This window comes from Pipistrellus kuhlii, unplaced genomic scaffold (assembly GCF_014108245.1).
Source record: "Pipistrellus kuhlii isolate mPipKuh1 unplaced genomic scaffold, mPipKuh1.p scaffold_m20_p_126, whole genome shotgun sequence".
Lineage (NCBI taxonomy): Eukaryota > Metazoa > Chordata > Mammalia > Chiroptera > Vespertilionidae > Pipistrellus > Pipistrellus kuhlii.
Genome location: NW_023425434.1, coordinates 82094 through 103814, shown reverse-complemented (window position 1 = coordinate 103814; position 21721 = coordinate 82094). Strand labels below are relative to the sequence as shown.

The 21721-nt window shown below is 46.4% G+C and overlaps 1 protein-coding gene and 1 long non-coding RNA gene across 3 annotated transcripts; one reads left to right on the top strand and one right to left on the bottom strand.

Annotated features, from left to right (window-relative positions):
* The first annotated feature begins 19769 nt into the window (after nucleotides 1-19769).
* On the top strand, nucleotides 19770-21641 carry TCEAL4 (transcription elongation factor A like 4). Of its 2 annotated transcripts, none has more exons than XM_036434540.2 (2): nucleotides 19770-19875; nucleotides 20829-21641. In XM_036434540.2, the coding sequence occupies exon 2, from the start codon at nucleotides 20856-20858 to the stop codon at nucleotides 21465-21467; it is 612 nt and encodes a 203-aa protein (XP_036290433.1). In that variant the 5' UTR covers nucleotides 19770-19875; nucleotides 20829-20855; the 3' UTR covers nucleotides 21468-21641. The 2 variants fall into 2 exon arrangements, with proteins under 2 accessions (XP_036290433.1, XP_036290434.1); XM_036434541.2 differs by having other exon boundaries at nucleotides 19773-19875; nucleotides 20834-21641.
* Nucleotides 20433-20963, bottom strand: LOC123652196. The gene is made up of 2 exons (XR_006741360.1): nucleotides 20823-20963; nucleotides 20433-20499 (listed from the first exon to the last, which is right to left on the bottom strand). It is a non-coding gene; the product is annotated as an uncharacterized LOC123652196 (long non-coding RNA).
* Nucleotides 21642-21721: the final 80 nt, after the last annotated feature.

Sequence of the window (21721 nt, the reverse complement as noted above, 5' to 3'; positions counted from 1 at the left end):
TTAGGATTAGGGCTAGGGTTAGGTTTAGGATTAGGGCTAGGGTAAGGGTTAGTTTTATGGTTAGGGCTAGTGTTACGGTTAGGGTTAGGGTTAGGGCTAGGGTTAGGATTAGGCTTAGCGATAGAGTTAGTGTTTGGGTTAGGGGTAGGGGCAGGTTTAGGGTTAGGGTTTGGTTTAGTTATTGCTATGGTTAGAGTTATGGTTAGGGTTATTGCTAGGGTTAGGGTTAGGGTTAGGGTTAGGGTTAGGGATAGAATTAGGGTTTGGGTTAGAGTTATGTTTAGGGCTAGGTTTAGGGTTAGGGTTTGCGCTAGGTTTAGGGTTAGGGTTAGGGTTAGGGTTTAGGTTAGGGTTATGTTTAGGGCTAGGGTTAGGGTTATTTTTATGGTTAGATCTAGGGTTAGGGTTAGGTGTAGGGTTAGGGTTAGTGTTAGGGTTAGGGTTAGTGTTAGCGTTAGGGTTAGTTTTAGGCCTAGGGTTAGAGTTAGGGCTAGGGTTAGGGTTAGGGTTTGGGTTGGGTCAGGGTTACAATTATTGTTAGGGTTTGGATTACTGCTAGGGTTAGGCTTAGGGTTAAGGTTAGGGTATTGTTACATCTATGGTTAGGGTTAGGGTTTGGGTTAGGGTTAGAGTTAGGGTTAGGGTTAGATCTAAGGTTAGGGTTAGGGTTAGGTTTAGGGCTAGGGTTATGTTTATGTTCATGTTTAGGGCCAGTGTTATTGTTAGGGTTAGAGTTATTGTTAGGGCTAGGATTAGTATTACGGTTAGACGTAGGGTTAGGGTTTGGGTTATGGGTAGGGGTAGTTTTAGGGTTAAGGTATGGGTTAGGGTTAGTGCTAAGGTTAGGGTTGGGTTAGGGTTAGGGCTATGGTTAGGGTTAGGGTTAGGGTTAGGGCTAGTGTTAGGTTTATGGTTAGGGTTAGGGTAGGGTTAGGGCTAGGATTAGGGTTAGTGTTAGGATTAGGGTTAGGATTTGGGTTATTTTCATGGTTAGGGCTACAGTTAGGGTTAGGGTTAGGGATAGGGCTACGGTTAGGGTTAGGGTTAGGGTTTGGGTTAGGGTTATGTTTAGGGCTAGGGTTATGGTTCGGTTTAGGGTTAGGTCTAGGGTTAGGATTACGGTTAGCGATAGATTTAGGGTTTGGGTTATGGGTAGGGATAGTGTTATGGTTAGTGTTAGGGCTAAGATAAGGGTTAGGGTTAGGTTTTTGGGCTGTGGTTAGGGTTAGTGTTAGGGGCAGATTAGTGTTAGGTTTGGGGCTATGGTTCAGGTTAGGGTTAGGACAAGGGTTAGCCTTAGGGCTCGGGTTAGGTTTAGAATTTCGGTTAGGGATAGGGTTACAGTTATGTTCAGGGTTAGTATTAAGCCTAAGGTTAGGGTTAGGTTTAGGGTTAATGTATCGGCTACGCTTAGGGTTAGGGGCTTGGGTTAGGGTTAGGGTTAGGGCTAGAGTTAGACTTAGGGTTAGGATTAGGGCTATGGTTAGGGTTAGGTTTCTGCTTATTGCTAGTGTTAGGGTTAGGGTTAGGGTTAGGGTTAGGGTTAGGGTTAGAGATAGGGATAGGGTTTGGGTTATGGGTAGGTTTAGTGTTAGGGTTAGGGTTTGAGTTAAGGTTAGTGCTAAGGTTTCGGCTAGGGTTAGGATTAGGTTTAGGGTTCGGGTTTGGGTTAGGGTTATGTTTAGGGCTAGAGTTAGGTTTTCCGTTAGGGTTAGGGCTAGGGTTAGGGTTAGGGTTCGGGTTAGGGTTATTGTTTGGGCTAAGGTTGTGGTTAGGGTTAGGGTTAGGACTAGGGTTAGGGTTAGGGTTAAGGTTAGGGTTAGGGTTTGGGTTACGGGTAGGGATAGTGTTATGGTTAGTGTTAGGGCTAAGGTTATGGTTAGGGTTAAGTTTAGTGCTAGGGTTAGGGTTAGTGTTAGGGGTAGGGTTAGGGTTAGGGTTAGGGCTAGGGTAGGGTTATTTTTATGGTTAGGGCTAGAGTTAGGGTTAGTACTACGGTTAGGGTTAGGGTTATATATAAATGATAGAGGTTTCATACACTGTTTAATGTGCTCTTAACTCTAAGAATTTCTTGGATCTTAGATACCATTTCAACACTAAGAAGTGATTTGGAGAATCTGTTTCACCTGTTCTGTAAGAGTTCTCATGTATTTACTGTATTTTTCTCTGAATTACTAATGGTTTCTTGTAGTTTCCAATATTAGGCCTTCTTGTCCAAGTATTAGGTCTAGTAATAATTAATGTCGTTTTCTAATACTTTTTAAAATCGGATTTATTTAAACAATACAACAAAATTTAACCAACAATATAGTTGCCGTTGTTTTCTTCTACTTGTGCACAATGCTCAGGAAGCATTTTAATCCCTCTGTTGTAAAATTCTTGTGATTTTGATGCAAAAAATTCGGTCAATGCATTTTTGAGGCATTCTTCATTATTAAATTTTTTTCCAAGAAGAAAGTTTTGCAAAGAACGAAACAAATGGTAATCGGAAGGGGCAATATCAGGAGAATATGCAGGTTGAGGGAGAACTTCCCATTCCAACTGGCGCAGTTTTTCAGCAGTGATTCTTGCAGTATGCGGTTGTGCGTTATCATGGTGAAGAATTACTCCCTTCCGATTAATCAGCGCGGGTTCTTTTTCTCTTAAAGCTTGGGCTAACCTTTCCAGTTGGGCACTATACACTGCACTTATAATGGTTTGGTTAGATGGTAAAAGTTCATAATGAAGAATTCCTTTAAAATTCCACCAAACACACAACATCACTTTTTTTCGCATGCAAGTCAGGTTTTGGCGTGGGCTGCGGAGCCTCATTTTGTCCAACCATTGAGGCCGCCTTTTCAAATTAACATACAGCACCCATTCTTCATCTCCGGTAACAATTTGCTCTAAAAACGGCAAACGGTTTTGACGAGAGAGGAGCGAACTGCAAATTGTGACTCTTTGATTACGGTTGTTGTCGTCAACTCATGAGGAACCCATTTTCCAAACTTTTGGACTTTGCCAAGTGCACGCAATTGATTGGAAATTGTTTTTTGTGAACAATTTAAAGTTGTCGCAAACTCTTGTTGGGTAATTTGAGGATTTTGCACCAAAAGAGCTTGAAGAGCTTCTTGATCAAAATTGGACACACGGCCTCGACCACTCTTGTCATCTAACGAAAAATTTCCCTCGCGAAATTTCTCAAACCAACGCTGGCATTTTCTGGCGCTAACTGCATCTTGACCAAGAGCACTACAGATGTTTTTTGCAGTCTCACTTGCTTTTCTTCCTAATTGGAACTCGTAAAGCATGCAGTGCCGAATATGCTGTTCATCCGCCATCTTCTTAGCCCTAGTTTTGCAACAAAAACCAAACCAAACACAAACTTTTTCAAGCAAAACTTGTTAATTGCACTTCACACGTTCTGTAGATACCACGTATTTGAAGGTTATGTCAATACAAGTCACGCCAAGCAAGATTTTAAACGAATGTTTAAAAACGACATTAATTATTACTAGACCCGATATAAGCATTCAGAACATGGACAAACAACTTCCTACACATGGTTATAAACATGAGAAGCTCTGGAGCATTGTCTCTCAACTATGTTATAGAGTTTAATGCTACATTACAGTTAAGTCTGAGGCTTTCCAAAGCTGCTTAAATGTCCTTATTTCTCTATCTCAATGATTTCTCCCTTGTATGACACACATTTACAGTTCTAGTCTCCTTTAAGTAAATAATGTAGGATTCATACACTATTGAATGTGCTCTTAACAGTTATTAAGGATTTCCTGGTTCTTAGATACTTTTATACACTAACAATGGACTTGGAGAATGTGTTTCACCTGTTTTCAATGAGTTCTCATCTATTTGCTGTCATTTTCTCTTAATTACTCATGTTGTCATGTAATTTCCTATATTAGGACTTCTTGTCCAAGTATAAGCATTGAGAACATGGACAAACAACTTGCTACACACTGTTATAAACCTGAGAAGCTCGGGAGCATTGTCTCTCCAGGATGTTTTAGAGTTTAATGCTACATTGCAGTGAAGACTAAGGATTTCTAAAGCTGCTTAATTGTGCTCATTTCTCTCTATCAAGCCCTGTATGACACACATTTAAAGTTCTAGGCTCCTTTAACTAAATAATATAGGATTCATACACTGTTTAATATGATCTTAACTGTAATTTGCGATTTCTTGGATCTTAGATACCTTTTCTACACTCACAACTGACTTGGAGAATCTGTTTCACCTGTTGTATACGAGATATCATCAATTTACTGCTATTTTCTCTGTATTACTCATTTTTTCTTGTAGTTTCCTGTATTAGGCCTTCTTGTTCATGTATAAGCATTGCCCACATGGACAAACAACTTGCTACACACTGTTATGAAGCTGAGAAGCTAGGGTTAGGGTTAGGGCTAGGGTTAGGGTTTGGTTTAGGGTTAGGGCTATGGTTAGTGTTAGGGCTAGGGTTAGGGTTTGGTTTAGGATTGGGGTTAGGGTTAGGGCTAGGGTTAGTGTAATGGCTAGGGTTAGGGTTAGGGTTATGGTTAGGGTTAGGTCTTGAGTTACAGTAAGGCCTAGGGTTAAGGTTATGGTTAGGGTTATGGTTAGGGCTAGGGTTAAGGTTAGGGTTAGGGTTAGGGTTAGGTTTTGTTTTCAAACTAGGGTTAGGTTTAGGGTTCGGGTTAGGGTTAGGGTATGTTGTCTTTCTACTCTGTTATAGAGTTTAATGCTACATTGCAGTGAAGTGTAAGGCTTTCCAAAACTGCTTAAATATGCTTATTTCTCTATCTCAAGGATTTCTGCCTTGTATGACACACATTTACAGTTGTGGACTCCTTAAAGTAAATAATATAGGATTCGTACAATATTTAAGGTCATCTTAACTCTAATTAAGGGTTTTCTGTATCTTAGATACCTTTTCTACGCTAACAACTGACTTGGAGAATCTGTTTCACATGTTCTATACAAGGTCTCATCAATTTTCTGTTATTTTCTCGGTATTACTTATATTTTCTTGTAGTTTCCAATATTAGGCCTTCTTCTGCAAGTATGAGCATTGCCCACATGGAAAAACAATTTGCTATATTACATTGAAGTCAAACACTTTCCAAAGCTGCTTAAATGTGCTTATTTCTCTATTTCAAGGATATTCTGCCAAAAACATGACACACATTTACAGTTCTAGGTTATTTTAAGTAAAATATATAGGAGTCATACACTGTTCAATGTGCTCTCAACTCTAATTAAGGAATTCCTGGATGTTAGATACTTTTCTACAAAAACATCTTACTTGGAGAAGTGTTTTCTACATGTTCTATGCGAGTTATCTATTTACTGTTATTTTCTCTGAATTACTGATGTTTTCTTGTAGTTTCCAATATTAGGCATTCTTGTCCAAGTATAAGTATTTCCCACATGTACAAACAACTTCCTACACACTGTTATGAATATGAGAATCTCGGGAACATTGTCTCTCAACTATGTTTTAGAGTTTAATGCTACATTGCAGTGAAGTCTATGCCTTTCCAAGCTGCTTAATTGCACTTATTTCTCTTCTTCAAGTCTTGTATGACACACATTAATAGTTCTAGGCTCCATTAAGTAAATAATAGAGGTTTTATACAATGTTGAATGTGCTCTTAAGTTTAATTAAATATTCCCTGGATCTTAGATACCTTTTCTACACTAACAACTGACTTAGAGATGTGTTTTCTACATGCTATATGCGAGTTCTCATCTATTTACTGTTATTTTCTCTAAATTACTGATGTTTTCTTGTATTTTCCAATATTAGGCCTTCTTGTCCAAGTATAAACATTTGGAACACGGACAAACACTGTTATGAACCTGAGAAGCTCGAGAACATGTCTCTCAACTATATTTTAGAGTTTAATGCTACATTACAGTGAAGTCTAAGGCTTTCCAAAGCTGCTTAATTGTGCTTATTTCTCTCTTTCAAGCCTTGTATGACACACATTTATTTTCTAGGCTCTTTTAAGTAAATAATATAGGATTCATACACTGTTTAATGTGATTAACTCTAATTAACCTGTTAACCAGGGAGTTCCCTTTTTAATTACTCAACGTACAACAGGCACATACTCTTTCACTAGGACATGTCAGTATGTCAAACACAGCGGACATAGTTTTATATTATTATTTTTTAATTTATACTTAATTAAAATAAATGAAATATATATATTTGTTTATTTATATAAAGCACAAAGTAAAATACAAAATTACAAACAAATAGAAAAGAATACCAACAAAATAATGAAAACTTATAAATTAAAAAATTATAAATTTTACAAACAATTATAAAGATTACAGCCGAAGCCGGTACGGCTCAGCGGTAGAGCATCGGTCTGTGGAATGAAAGATCCCAGGTTTGATTCCGGACAAGGGCATGTACATTGGTTGAGGGCACATCCCTGGTGGGGGGTGTGCAGGAGGCAGCTGGTCGATGTTTCTCTCTCATGGATGTTTGTAGCTCTCTATCTCTCTCCCTTCCTCTCTGTAAGAAAATCAATAAAATATATTTTAAAAAAAGATTACAAAAAATATATACCATCCCTCTCAGGGCGCAACATATATTTCAAGGACGTATTCATATGTCCTACCCGTCACGATAGTGTTTATGTTTGACGTATTTATAGATCCCACTAGGTTAATAGGTTAAGAATTTCCTGGATGTTAGATACCTTTCTACAAAAACTTACTTGGTGAAGTGTTTTCTACATGTTCTTTGCGAGTTCTCATCTATGTACTGTTATTTTCTCTAAATTACTGATGTTTTTTTGTAGTTTCCAATATTAGGCCTTCTTGTCCAAGTATAAGCATTGGGAACATGAACAAACAACTTCCTACACAAGGTTATGAACCTGAGAAGCTCTTGAACGATGTCGCACAACTATATTATAGATTTTAATGCTAAATTACAGTGAAGTCTAAGGCTTTCCAAAGCTGCTTAAATGTGCTTATTTCTCTATTTCAAGGATATTCTGCCTTGTATGACACACCTTTACAGTTTAGGCTCCTTTAGGTAAATAATATAGGATTCATAAATTGTTTAAAATGATCTTAACTCCAATTAAGGATTTCCTGGATCTTACATACCTTCTCAACACTAACAAGCTACTTGAAGAAGCGTTTTCTACATGTTCTATGTGAGTTCTCATCTATTTACTGTTATTTTCTCTGAATTACTCGTGTTTTCATGTAGTTTCCTATATCAGGCATTCTTGTCCAAGTATAAGCATTGCCCACATATACAAACAACTTTCTACACACTGTTCTGATCCTGTGAAGCTCGGGAACATTGTTTCTCAACTATATTATAGAGTTTAATGCTACATTGCCATGAAGTCTATAGCTTTCCAAATCTGCTTAAATGTGGTTATTTTTCTATTTCAAGGATATTCTGCCCCATTCACAGGGAATGTCCTTCCTTAGGGACAAGGGACCTTCTTGCTAGCATCCAGTCTGGATCACTGGAATGTGTGGTTTTTGCGACTACTCAGGATGCCCGTCCTCATTCACAGGGCCCCATAGCTTATCCACTAGACCACTTCCAAGTGTTTCCCCTGGCCCCAACCCATTCTTGGCTTGGCCTCTTCTGGATGATCACCTAGCCTGCCCCCAAACCCCCTAACCCCCTTCTTTAGGTCGCTGCAGCCAGGCGGCTGGACTGACGGCCAGCAGGCCTTTCCCCTGTGTCCCTGCCCACCAGCCTTTCTACTGCTTAACTCACCATAACCTGGCCCCACCACCTTGTTGACAGGACCGCCTTCAGCTGTTTAGCTGGCCCCGCCCCCTCATTGACTTGACTGCGTTTAGCTGTCAGGCTGGGCCTGCCCCCTGGTTCCAGAAACCCAACCCCATCATTAATTGGACCAATGACCGCGCAGCATTGGCCAGGCTGCCCTGCTCCAATCACATGGGGCCCCATCACCCCACCTGTGGATGTGGTGTTAGGTCCCTAAAAGTCCGAACGGCAAATGACCTGCTCACTGGTTGCCTCCCACCCAGGGGCAAGGTCCAAAAGCCTGGGGAAACCAGTCCCCCCTTTCGGACAGCCATGGGCCTCCAAGAGCCCCACGGGCCGTCATCACCCCCACCATGGGGCATCTCACAACAGAGTGTCCTGTGACCCCCACAGCCCTGTCTATGGGCTTTGACATCAGGGAGAGAGCTATCACGTCCCCGAAAATCACTTTCCACTCTGAGAGCGCTGCCCTGCACCCTCCAGAGGTACTTACTGGTGGCCAGAACCTCAGGGCAGGCTTTCTGCCCCATTCACGGGGAACGCCCTTCCTTGAGGACAATGGACCTTCTTGCCAGCATCTAGTCTGGACTACAAAAAGGTGGGGCGTTTGGCCGAAACCAGTTTGGCTCAGTGGTAGAGCATTGGTCTGCAGACTTAAGGGTCCCAGGTTCGATTCTGGTCAGTGGTATGTACGTTGGTTGCAGGCACATCCCCAGTGGGGTGTGTGCAGGAGGCAGCTGGTCAATGTTTCTCTCTCTTTGACGTTTCTGGCTCTCTATCTCTCTCCCTTCCTCTCTGTAAAAAAATCAATAAAATATATTTTTTATAAAAAAAGATGGGGCATTTGTAACCACTTGGCACCCCGTCCTCATTCACAGGGCCCAGGGGCTTTATCCACTCGACCATTTCCAGGTGTTGCCCATGGCCCCAACCAATTCCTGGCTTGGCTGCTTCTGCCTGATCACGTAGCCTGCCCCCTAACCTCGCCAGCCCACTTGTTTAGGTCACTACTGCTGGGCGGCCGGCCAGCCAGCAGACCAGCCGGACTTACACCCCTGTCCCTGCCCACCAGCCATTCTCCTGCTTATGTTACCATTTCCGACTCTTCTCCTGGATCTGCCAACATGTTGACAGGACCGCCTTCAGCTGTTCACCTGTCCCCACCCCCTCCTTGACTTGACCACCTTCAGCTGTTGCCCTCGCCCCGCCCCCTGGTTCCAGAAACCCCGCCCCCTCTTTCATTGGACCAATGAGCAAGCAGCACTGGCGAGGCTGCCCTGCACCACTCACATGGGGCCCTAAAGCCCCACCTCAGGAAGTGTTGTTCAGTGCCTAAAAGCCCCAAGGGCAGTTCACCTTCTGGGCCCTGGGTGGCAGGCAACCTGTGAGCAGAAGGCTATCTGCCCTTGGGGCTTTTAGGCACCGATCAACACTTCCAGAGGTGGGGCGGTAGGCCTCCCCTTTACCCCCCCCACCCCCACCCCAACCGGGCCTTGTGAGGAGCAGGGCAGCCTGGTCAGTGCTGCTCGCTCATTTGTCCAATGACAATCATGTCCACATCTTTTGAACATTATCATAACAATCCAATTCCTGAATTTCCTGGTGAATTTCTTGTGACTCCATTTCTTTCAGAATCAGTGGACCAAAACTCTCATGTTGGGCCTCGGGGCAGGGGGGAGGGCTTATTTTCAGGGGACACCTCATAAATCACTCAGAAAAAAACCTGTAAGTATGTCTTATTTCGGAGGATGTCTTATTCTCAGGGAAACACAGTACTTACTGGTCGCTGGGCCCTGAGGGCAAGCTTACTGCCGCATTTTCAGGGAAAGCCCTTCCTAGAGGACAAGCGACCTTCTTTCTGGCAGCCAGTCTGGACCAGGAAAAGGTGGGGCTTTTGCGGCCACTGGGGACCCCCATCCTCATTCACAGGGCCCCATGGCCTTATCCACTGGACCACTTCCAGGTGTTGTCTCTGGCCCCAATCCATCCTTGGCTTGGCTGCTTCTGGCTGATCATTGAGCCAGCCCCCCCAAACCCCAGCCTCCTTGTTAAGGTGGCTGCCGCCTGGCCTCAGCAGGCCTCACCGCCACAAGGCCTTCCCGCCACCCCCCGCTACCCTCCCCACCTCCCCCTATCCCTGGTGAGCAGCCTTCCTCCTGCTTAGGTCACAAGGGTCGCCTTTCACCTGGCCCTTCCCCCTCGTTGCCAGGACAACCCTCAGCTGTTCACCTGGCCCCGCCCCCTCAATGACCTGACCGCCTTCAGCTCTAAGCCAGGCTCCGCCCCCTGGTTCCAAAAAAACACCCCCGCCCCCTCATTTCTTGGGCCAATGAGCGAGCAGCACTGACCTCACAGTTGCCCTGCTCCTCACAAGGCCCGGAAGGGGGATGTGGGGGAGGGGTGTAGGGGGAGGCCTTCTGCTCAAGGGTTGCCTGCCACACAGGGCCCAGGTCCACAAGCATGGGGCGGCCAGCCGCCCCTTTCGCACAGCCAAGGGCCTCCGTGAGCCTCGGAGGCCCCCACCGCCCCCACCACGGGGCATCTCACAACCGAATATCCTGCCACCCCCAAGGCCCTGTCCATGGGCTTTGACATCCGGAGAGAGCTGCGTCAAGTCCCCCAAAATCCCTTTGCACTCTGGGGGCACTGACTGACCCGCCCCGACTGAGGTACGCTGTTTCCCAGAAAATGAGATATTGTCTCATATTAATTTTTGCTCCCAAAGATGCGCTAGGTCTTATGTTCAGGGGCTGTCGTGTTTTTCCATGAAAAAGTTTACTGTACACATTTATGGTTAGATGAAAATCAAGGAAATTTATTTCGTGGGTACAACACGGTGGTACGGTAGTTGTCAACACAAATCTGAACAACTGAGAACCCTACAGTACGAAGAATTTACTCATTTCTTCAATGACAATCACGTCCACGTCTTTTGAACATTATCATAACAACCCAATTCCTGAACTTTCTGGTGAATTTCTCGTGAGTTCATTTCTTTCAGAATCAGTGGACCAAAACTCTCATGTTTGGCCTAGGAGCCTTAGGGGGGGGGGGGGGGGGGAGAGCTTATTTTCGGGGGATGCCTCATAGGTCACCCAGAAGGAAACCTGTAAGTATGTCTTATTTCGAAGGTTGTCTTATTGTCTGGGAAACATAGTACTTACTGGTCATTGGGCCCTGAGGGGGAGCTTTCTGCAGCATTCTCGGGGAAAGCCCTTCCTAGAGGACAAGTGACCTTCTTTCTGGCATCCAGTCTGGACCAGGGGAAGGTGGGGCTTTTGCGGCCACTGGGGACCCCCATCTTCATTCACAGGGCCCTATGGCCCTATCTACTGGACCACTTCCGGGTATTGTCTCTGGCCCCATTCCATTCTTGGCTTGGTCGCTTCTGGCTGATCATTGAGCCAGCCCCGCAAAACCCCAGCCTCCTTGTTAAGGTGGCTGCTGCCTGGCAGGCCTTCCCCCCACCCACGCCCCTCTCCCCACCTCTGAGTATCCCTGGTGACCAGCCTTTCTCCTTCTTAGGTCAAAGGTGCCTGCCCTTCACCTGGCCCCACCCCCTTGTTGACATGACTGCCTTCAGCACTAGGCCTGGCCCCGCCCCCTTGTTCCCGAAACTCTGCCCCCTCATTTATTGGACCAATGAGTGAGCAACATTGGCCAGGCTGCCCAGCTCCTGGAACACAGAATAGCCCCCACCGCTGGGAGTTGTGTCAGGTGCCTAAAACCCTCAAAGGCACAAGTCCCTCTGCTCACAGGGTGCCTCCCAGGTCCCCCAGCGTGGGCAGGCCAGCCAGCCCCCCCAGTCAGGGCAGCCATGGGTCTACATGAGCCTCGGGGAGGGCCCCGCCCCCATTGCTCCCACCAAGGGGCAGAAAACAACCTAGTATCCTGGAATGCCCACAGCCCTGTCTATGGGCTTTGACATTGGGGAGAGAGTTATGTCAAGTTTGAGAAAATCTCTTCCCACTCTGGGGGCACTGCCTGGGCCCCTCCAGAGGTATGTACTGGTCCGGTCTCAAGGTCCTGAGGGCTGGCTTTTTGCCCCATTCGTGAGGAACGCCCTGCCCTGAGGACAAGGGAACCTGTTGCTGGCTTCTAGTCTGGAGCCCAGGAAGGTGGCGCTTTTGCTGCCTCTTGAGACCCTCATCCACATTCACAGGGCCCCAGGGCTTAGCCAGTGCTTAGGGTTAGGGATAAGGTTAGGCTTAGGTTTAGGGTTAGGGTTTGCCTTTGTCATCACTGAGAGAGCTGTGTCAAGTACGAGAAAATCACTGTCCACTCTGAGGGCACTGCCCGGTCCCCTCTAGAGGTACTTACTGGTCAGGTCGCCAGCACTGAGGCCTGGCTATCTTGCCCTGAGAACAAGGGAACCTCTCGCTGGCTTCCAGTCTGGAGCTCAGGCAGGTGGGGCTTTTGGGGCCACTTGCGACCCTGGTCTACATGCACAGGGCTCCAGTGCCTTGCCCATTGGACCACTTCCAGCAAACAACAGAGTATCCTGGGATGCCCACAGCCTTGTCTATGGAATTTGACATTGGGGAGAGAGCTATGTCAAGTTTGAGGAAATCACTTTCCACTCTGGGGGCACTTCCCCGGCTCTCTAGAAGTCCCTACTGACAGCAGGCAGGCCTTCGGGTCACCCGTGTCCCTGCCTCCAGCCTTTCTACTGCTTACCTCTCCACTTCATGCTGTTCACCTGGCCCCACTCCGTTGTTCTCATGACTGCCTCGAGCTGAGCACCTGGTCCTGCCCTCTCCTTGACTTGACCTGGTTCAGCTGTGGGCCTGGGCTCACCTCCTTGTTCCTGAAGCCCCGCCCCCTTGTTCATGCAATCAATGAACGAGCAGCACCTGCCAGGCTGCCCTGCTACTTGACATAGCTCTCTCCCCAATGTCAAAGTCCATAGACAAGGCTGTGGGCGTCCCAGGACACTCTGTTGTTTGCTGGAAGTGGTCCAATGGTTAAGGCACTAGAGCCCTGCTCCTCAAACACAGAATAGCCCCCACCTCTGGGAGCTGTCAGGTGCCTAAAACCCCCAAAAGCACATGGCCCTTTACTCTCAGAGTGCCTCTCAGGTCCCCAAGCATGGGTAGACCAGCCATCCCCCCCTTCAGGACAGCCATGGACCTCCATGAGCCTCTGGGTGAGGACCCGCCCCTATTGCTACCACCAAGGGGCAGCAAACAACAGAGTATCCTGTGCCGCCCACAGCCTTGTCTATTTGTTTTGACATTGGGGAGAGAGCTGTGCCAAGACCAAGGTTTAGGGTTAAGGTTAGCCTTTATCATCTGGAGAGAGCTGTGTCAAGTCCAAGAAAATCACTTTCCACTCTGGTGGCACTGCCCCGGCCCCTCCAGAGGTACTTAATGGTCCTGTCGCCTGGCCCTGAGGACCTGTTTTCTGCCCCATTTGAGGGGAATGCCCTGCCCTGAGGACTAGGGAACCTCTTCCTGAATTCCAGTCTGGATCTCAGGAAGGTGGAGCTTTAACCCTGGTCCACATTCACAGTGCACCAGGGCCTTACCCACTGCTTAGGGTTAGGGGTGTGTTAGCCGTAGGTTTAGGGTTATGGTTAGCCTTTGTCATCGGGGAGAGAGCTGTGTCAAGTCCAAGAAAATCACTTTCCACTGTGGGCACACTGCCCTGGCTCTTCCATAGGTACTTACGGGTTGGCCTGAGGGCAGGTTTTCTGCCATATTCTCGGGGAACGCCCTGCCCAAGTACTAGGTAACCTCTTGCTGGATTCCAGTCTGGAGCTTAGGCAGGTGGGGTTTTTGCGGCCACTTTCAACCCTAGTCCACATTCACAGAGCCCCAGGGCCTTACCCACTGCTTAGGGTTAGGGTTAGGGTTAGGGTTAGGTTTAGGGTTAGGGTTAGGCTTTTACATCGGGGAAAGAGCTGTGTCAAGTCCAAGAAAATAATTTTCCACTCTGGGGGCACTGCCCCATCCCCTCCAGAGGTACTTACTGGTCGGGTAGCCGGGCCCTGAGGGCCTGCTTTCTGTCCCATTTGCAGGGAATGCCCTGCCCTGAAACAAGGGAACCTCTTGCTGGGTTCCAGTCTGGAGCTCAGGAAGAGGGAGCTTTTGAGGCCACTTGCAACCCTCATCCACATTCACAGGGCGCCAGGGCCTTACCCACTGGTTAGGGTTATTGTTCGTGTTAGGGTTAGGGTTAGGGTTAGGGTTAGCCTTTGACATCGGGGAGAGAGCTGTGTCAAGTCCTAGAAAATCCCTTTCCACTCTAGGGGCACTGCCCCGGACCCTCCAGAGGTATTTACTGCCCCGTGTGAGTGGAGCAGGGCAGCCTGGCCAGTGCTGCTCGCTCATTGGTCCAATGAACGAGGGGGCGAGGTTCCTGGAACAAGGGGGCAGGGCCAGGCCAACCGCTGAAGGCAGTCAAGTCAACAATGTTGTGGGGTCAGGTGAACAGCTGAAGAGGGTCCTGTGAACAAGGGGGCAAGGCCAGGTGTAGAGTCGGAAACGGTGACATAAGCAGGAGAAATGCTGATGGGCAGGGACACAGATGAAAGGCTGGCTGGCCATCTGGTAGACTGTCCGACTGCAGCGACCTAAACAAGGGGCCTGGGGGGTTTGTGAGGCAGGCTACATGATCTGCGAGAAGCGGCCAATCCAAGAATGGGTTGGGGCCATGGGCAACACCTGGAAGTGATCGAGTGGATAAGGCCTGCGGCCCTGTTAATGAGGTCCAGGTGCCCAACTGGCCACAAATTCCCCACCTTCCCGTGGTCCAGACTGGATGCCAGAAAGAAGGTCCCTTGTCCTCAAGGAAGGGCGATCCCCGTGAATGGGGTGGAAAGCCTGTCCTCAGGGCCCAGTGACCAGTAAGTACCTCTGAAGGGTGTGGGGCAGCGCTCCCAGAGTGGAAAGTGATTTTCGGGGGACTTGATAGCTCTCTCCCCGATGTCAAAGCCCTTGGACAGGGCTGTGGGGGTCGCAGGACACTCCGTTGTGAGATGCCCGGTGGTGGGGGTGATGGCGGCCCCTGGGGCTCATGGAGGCACCTGGCTGTCCGAATGGGGGGGGCTGTACTCCCCATGCTTGTGGACCTGGCCCCTGGGTGGGAGGCATCCAGTGAGTAGAAGGCCATCTGCACTTGGGGCTTTTAGGCACCTAACACCACTTCTAGAGGTGGGGTGGTAGGACCCCGTGTGAGTGGAGCAGGGCAGCCTGGTCAGTGCTGCTCGCTCATTGGTCCAATGAACGAGGAGGCGGGGTTTCTGGAACAAGGATGTGGGGCCAGGCAGACAGCTGAAGGCAGTCAAGTCAACGAGGGGGCGGGGCCAGGTGAACACCTGAAGGGGGTCCTGTCAGCAAGCGGGCGGGTCTAGGTGAAGAGCCGGAAATGGTGATGTAAACAGGAGAAAGGCTGGTGGGCAGGGACACGGGTGAAATCTCTCAAACAAGTGGTAGCTGGTGACAGAATGCCCCAAATATATCAATAAAAGGCCCAAGACCTGGCACTAGCACCAGCCTGCCTTTTTTCACAGTTGGGCCTTGCCTCCTGCATAGCAGCTCTCCCATTGCAATCACAGCCAATTTGCCTGGAGGTCAACTCCTCCCAGAGATGCACACAGTTCACACAGGGTGCATCTAGAGTGCCCATCTCAGGTAACTAGGGTAGTTGAGCCACTGGGCCCTACAGGACATCTACTACTCAAAGCCACTCTACCAATTCCAGGAGACATAATAGCTCTACCTAATACATAGAAACAAACACAGGGAAGCAACAAAAATGCAGAGACAAAGAAACATGTCACCAATGAAAGAAATGGAAGCAAGCAAACTACTGGATCCAGAGTTCAAAACTCTAATTACAAGGTTATTCAAGGATCTTCATGAGAGCTTCAAGGAACTTAGTGAGATTTTCAAGGACATTAGTGAGACTTTCAATGACATGAAAAAGAACAGTAGAAATTAAGCATACACTAACTGAAATAAAGAACAATTTACAGCCGAAACTGGTTTGGCTCAGTGGATAGAGCATCGGTCTGCAGACTGAAGGTTCCCAGGTTCAATTCTGATCAAGGGTATGTACCTTGGTTGCGGGCACATCCCTGGTGGGGGGTGTGCAGGAGGCAGCTGATTGATGGTTCTCTCTCATCGATGTTTCTAACTCTTTATCCCTCTCCTTTCCTTTCTGTAAAAAATCAATAAAATATATATTTTTAAAAGACAAAACAAAACAATAGATCATCCCAGAAGCAGCCTCCTGTTCGCAAATAGGTACAGAGGACAGCAAAGCAGATTCTCCAATCTGTTGCCATTGGGCCTTTGGGCTCAATGACACCATATAAGCCAGCTACCACACCATTGTCCTCTTTCAGCCCAGAATGTGCTTTGCATGGTTTCAGTCACCTGCAGTCAACCACAATCCAAAAGTATTAAATGGAGAAAGAAGAACAGAGTTAGAGGAATCATGCTATCTGGCATCAAACTATCCTATAAGGCCATTGCAATCAAAATAGCATGGACCAGCATGAAAACAGACGTCTCGTACAATGGGACAGAGTGGAGCCCAGAAATAAACTCACATTTTTGTGGCCAATTAACATCCATAATCAGGGCACATGCAAGAATCAACCAATGAGCCCTAACTGGTTTGGTTCAGTGGATAGAGCGTTGGCCTACAGACTGAAATGCCCCAGGTTCGATTCCAGTCAAGGGCATGTACATTGGTTGTGGGCACCTCCCCAGTAGGGGGTGTGCAGGAGGCAGCTGGTCTATGTTTCTCTTTCATTGATGCTTCTAGCTCTCTATCCCTCTCCCTTCCTCTCTGTAAAAAAAAAAAAATCAATAATATATACATATATTTAAAAAAAGAACAATTTCCAGGGATTCAACAGTAGAGTAGAGGATTCTGGGTACCAAGACAACAATTTGGAATATGAAGAAGCAAAAACAAAACAAAACACTCAACCAGAAGAGCAAAAATATAAAAGAATCCAAAAATATGTAGATAATGTAAGGAGCCTCTGGGACAACTTCTAGCATACCAATATTGGCATTATGGGGGTGCCAGAAGAAGAGAGAGAGCAAGAAATAAAAAAAAACTATTTGAAGAAATAATGACAGAAAACTTCCCTTATCTGGTGAAAGAAATAGACTTACAAATCCAGGAAGTGCAAAGAGTCCTAAACAAGAGGAACCCAAAGAGCCCCACACAAGACACATCATAATTAAAATGCCAAGGGTTAAAGACAATAAGAGAATCTTAAAAGCTGCGAGAGAAAAGCAGTTAGTTCCCTACAAGGGATTGCCCATAAGACTGTCTGCTGATTTCTCAACAGACACTTTGCAGGCCAAAGGGAAGTGGCAAGAAATATTCAAAGTGATGAATAGTAAGGACTTACAACCAAGATTACTCTACCCAGCAAAGCTCTCATTTAGAATTGAGGGTCAGGTAAAGAGCTTCTTAGCTAAAGGAGTTCATCACCACCAAACAAAGTATTATATGAAATGTTGAAGGGTATAGGAGGAGGAGGAGGAGGAGAAGGAGGAGGAGGAGGAGAGGAGGGGGAGAAGGAGGAGAAGGAGGAGAAGGAGGAGTGGTAGGAGAAAGAGGAGGAGGGGGGAGAAGGAGGAGGAGGGGGAGGAAGGGGAAGAGAAGAAGGGATAAAAATATAAACAATAAAATGGCAAAAATACATATCTATCAATAATCAAATCAATCTAAAAATCAAAATAAATTAATAAAAAATCAAATGAACAAAATAAACTGGCAAATAAAACAAAATCAGAGGCATGAAAGCATGGAACAGACTGATGAATCTCAGAGGAAAGGGGGAAGAAATTAACCAAAGATCTTACCTATGGACACAGACATTAGGGTATTGAAAGCCTGGGGCTGGGCAGCAACCGGGTGGAGGGAACAATGGGGGTGAGTGGGCATCTGTAATAGTCTCAATAAAGATTTTTTTTTTAAAAGAAAGAAATATAAGTTCCCACATAGCAAGCATGGTTCAGTGGTTGAGAATCAGGAGGTCACTGTTTGATTCACAATCAGGGCATATGCCCTAGTTGCTGGCTCGATTGCCAGTGGAGGCATGCAGGAGGCAGCCAGTCAATGAATCTCATAATTGGGATTATGACAATTAATAATTATATTTACTGTGTATTGAGCACTATGTTAAGAAAATTATTATTTTTTTAACCAAGTATCCAAAGATAACCAAAGTAAACAAATGTACTAAGAAGATTATGTAACTAAATCTGTACTGATGGACAATTTTGATGTTTCATTTCCCCCCATTATAAACAAAGCCTACAGAATCACTCCTGAAGCCTTAGATTCAGCAAAAAATAAATGTATAATAAACAATTGACCGGGACCAGTTTGGCTCAATGGATAGAGCTTCGGCTTGGGGACTGAAGGGTCCCGGGTTCGATTCCGGTCAAGGGCATGTACCTTGGTTGCGGGCATACCCCAGTAGGGGGTGTGCAAGAGGCAGCTGATCGATGACTCTCTCTCATCGATGTTTCTAACTCTCTATCTCTCTCCCTTCCTTTCTGTATAAAATCAATAAAATATTTAAAAAAAACAATTGTTATGGGAATTTTAAAACATAAAATATTTTGAAACATAAGATTATATTTTAAAACATTATTATCTTCCTGGAAAAATATTGGAAGTGGAATTACTGAACCAAAATATCAAATATTTTTATTTTGTTAATCCTCACCTGAGGGTATTTTTCCACTAATTTTTAGGGAGAGTGAAAGAGAAAGGGAAAGGCAGAGAGAAACATCGATGTAAGAGAAACACATTGGTTGCCTCCTGTAAGCCCTAGACCAGTGCCCGGGCCAGGGAGAAGCTTGCAACCAAGGTATGTGCCCTTGGTCTGCAGGCTGACACTCTATCCACTGAGCCAAACCGGCTAGGGCAAATATTTTTATTTTTAAACCATATAGAAAATTGCCCTTCAGAAAAATTTTACCAACACACTCAACAAGGGCAAGGAAAAGTGCACGTGTTCCCTAATCCCTCAACAAATCTATTACACAATTTCTTGTAATCAAACCTATCACTGTTGTCCTTTTTTCTTTTTTAATCCTCACCCAGAGGATAATTTTCCATTTATTTTAGAGAGTGAAAAAGGGAGGTAAAGACAGAGAAATATTGATGCCAGCTAGTGCACTGTTTTCCTTAAGTGTTCACCTCTGTTATTATATTTTTAAAAGCCTTCCACACAAAAAGCTCATGTGGAAATGGTGGCTACTTATTTAGATCCTGTTATAACAAGACAGTCACCCACTTTCACTTGTGTTTGGCAGGCAGGGGAAAAGGAAAACTTTAGAGAGAAAACAGGGAAGGCTTCAGGTACTCTGATTGGAGGTCATTGGCATGAGGAGCCTGGAGGAGAACGTGAACTAGAAGCAAGGCATTTTTTATGACTGGCTTGGCTGCAATCATTGTTCAAGTCCTGAAGTTTGAAGCAGAGGCTGTTTGGCTTCTTGGGCTGCTTGCTGTAGAGGTTGCAGGTCACAGTTCTATTATCATATATGGTCTGGTCATTGTGTTATATGCAATCATTTTTTAATTTTGCCTCAAATATAATTTCATTTAGATTTAAATACTAATTCATTAGAAAAAATATGTTTGTGCATGTAAGGAAAAAAAACATTTCATTTTGAGGGAAATGTTGTTCCTATTTTTTTCTCAATGCAACATTCTACTCTTTGTACAATATTCAAGTTCACAGTCTTACCATTTTATAGGGGTTGGTCTATGTTCTTTCAATGGAATTGAAAAGCAATATTATTAAGACTCTACCCTTGGGCAGCCCACCTCATTGAAGAAAAAAAGTCTCTGCGGTTTTCATTAAAATTCTTTCTTTGACAAACTTCTCAAGAAGAGGAAAAGAACAAAAGGGCCCCGGAGATAGAGGGGAACCTGGGGGAAGGAGGAGGCATGTGGCTGGCAGTCCAGGGCTAATGGGCGGGGCTTGGGGCGGGGAGTGGGGGGGGAAACGACACACGCTCACGTGACCTGCCGGCGCAGCTGTGCGCACTGGTCCGGGTGCCCACCTTCCTTCCTGCAGTCGGACCCGGAGCTTTCTGCGAACTCCTAATTGTTGCTCCAGGTTCTTTCAGGTCAGTGCGAGGGCCTTCGGTTGGGCGAGAAGGAATGGGCGCGGAAAGGGAAAAGGTTGGGGATGGGGAAAGGGTGGAGGGGAGCCGCCTGACTGTAGCTAGAGATGGCGGTGGGGAAAGGACTAAAAGGGAGCTAGCGGCCGATGGGTGGAGGGTGGGAAAGGCGGACACCACCAAGCACCCATGCCCCCTTTCTCTGCACCCCCTTCTCGTTGTCCTCCGACCATCTTGGAGCCGGAGAGACGGTGAACTGGCGGACACCCCAGCAGTGAGACCGTGGAGATTAACCCCTTCGCCTACGCTGTGCGTAGAGAAAGAAAGTGGACCTCCATGGTGGGGTGGCGAGTTGCCTCAGGGAGAGGAGGACGCAGAGAACCAAAATTAGGGTGGAAAACATCCTGATCTGGCGCCCCATGCTTGAAAAGAAATGGTTCCTGTGGTGTGGGGAGCAAAGGAGGTCGGGGAGGAAAACGTTGGGTGACTAGTGGCAGGATTTAGGAAGGGTATCGGTATGTGCATCCACCGAACGCCCAGCTCCTGTCTCCCCTGTCTGCCTGCAGGTCTGCGTATCTGTTGTTCTCAGCACTCGCTACGCTATAAAAGGAAGGAACCTGTCCAGGATTCCTGCAGGTCAGTTAAAGGAGGGGTGTCCCAAAGGGGTGGGGAGTGTGGGCAGAATTTGGGGCCCCACTGTCCACCTCCAACACATTCACACACATACTGCCATGCCGAGCAAATGTAGAGAAAATGGCAGGGCCTGCCAGAGAAATGGTTGGCTCACGTGTGTGGAAGGAATGGTGAGGAAAGGGTGATAGAGGAAGGGCGGAGCCCGGTAAGGGGAACCCTGACAAGGGGCAAGATGTCATTACTATCCAGACCCCCCTTCCACTCCGAAGTCCTCAGTCTCCCTTGTCTCCTCTGTATCTCCTCCCTACCCCCAATCCCACCCCCAGGACAGGAAAAGGAGGGGACATCTCAACATGGAAAAACTCTGCAGTGTAAATGAAGGAATGCCTGAGAATCAAGGAAAGATGGAAAATGAACAACCTCAGAATGCTGCAAAGCCCGAAGTAGCTGATACTCAGGAAGACAAGGAAAAGCTAAAAAATGAAGGAAAGATAGAAAACAGGGGAGAGACAGAAGATGAGGAAATACTAGATAAGGAGAAGCCAGAGAAGGAGGGAAAGTCAGAGAGCCAGGGAAAGCCAAAAGAAGAAGGAAAACCAGAGAGTGAGGGAAAGCCAAAAGAAGAAGGAAAACCAGCCATGGAACCAAAGGCTGGAGGAAAGCGCCCAGCTGGGGATGATGCGCCCAAGAAAGCCAAAAGAAAAACCAACAAGGGGCTGGCTCAGTGCCTCAAGGAATACAAAGAGGCCATACATGATATGCATTTGAGCAATGAGGATATGATAAGAGAATTTGACGAGATGGCTAGGGTAGAGGATGAGGTGAAGAAAACCAGACAGAAATTGGGGGGTTTTATGTGGATGCAAAAAAGTTTACAGGACCCCTTCCACCCCAGAGGCCCTAGGGAACTCAGGGGTGGCTGTAGGGCCCCACAAAGGGGCTTTGAAGACATTCCTTTTGTGTAGTGCCCATGACAGGCATTTGCCAGGGCTTTAACCTTATGCTAATATTTTGGTTTAGTAGTCACTCTTGTTATCCAACTGCAGCCCTCTATGTTTCAGTAGCAGATTTTTGTCCATTGCATGGAATAATGTTTATGATGCATTGTAAAATTAAAAAGAAAATTTTGGAGAACCATATATATGGCATCAGTCCATTTTTGTAAAACTGCAAAGATATTGACCTAATGATCTATGTACAAGGAAAAAAAACTCTGAAA

Excerpts from the sequence above, each read along its gene's own strand:
- TCEAL4 (XM_036434540.2), top strand. The coding sequence starts at position 20,856 with ATGGAAAAACTCTGCAGTGTAAATGAAGGAATGCCTGAGAATCAAGGA.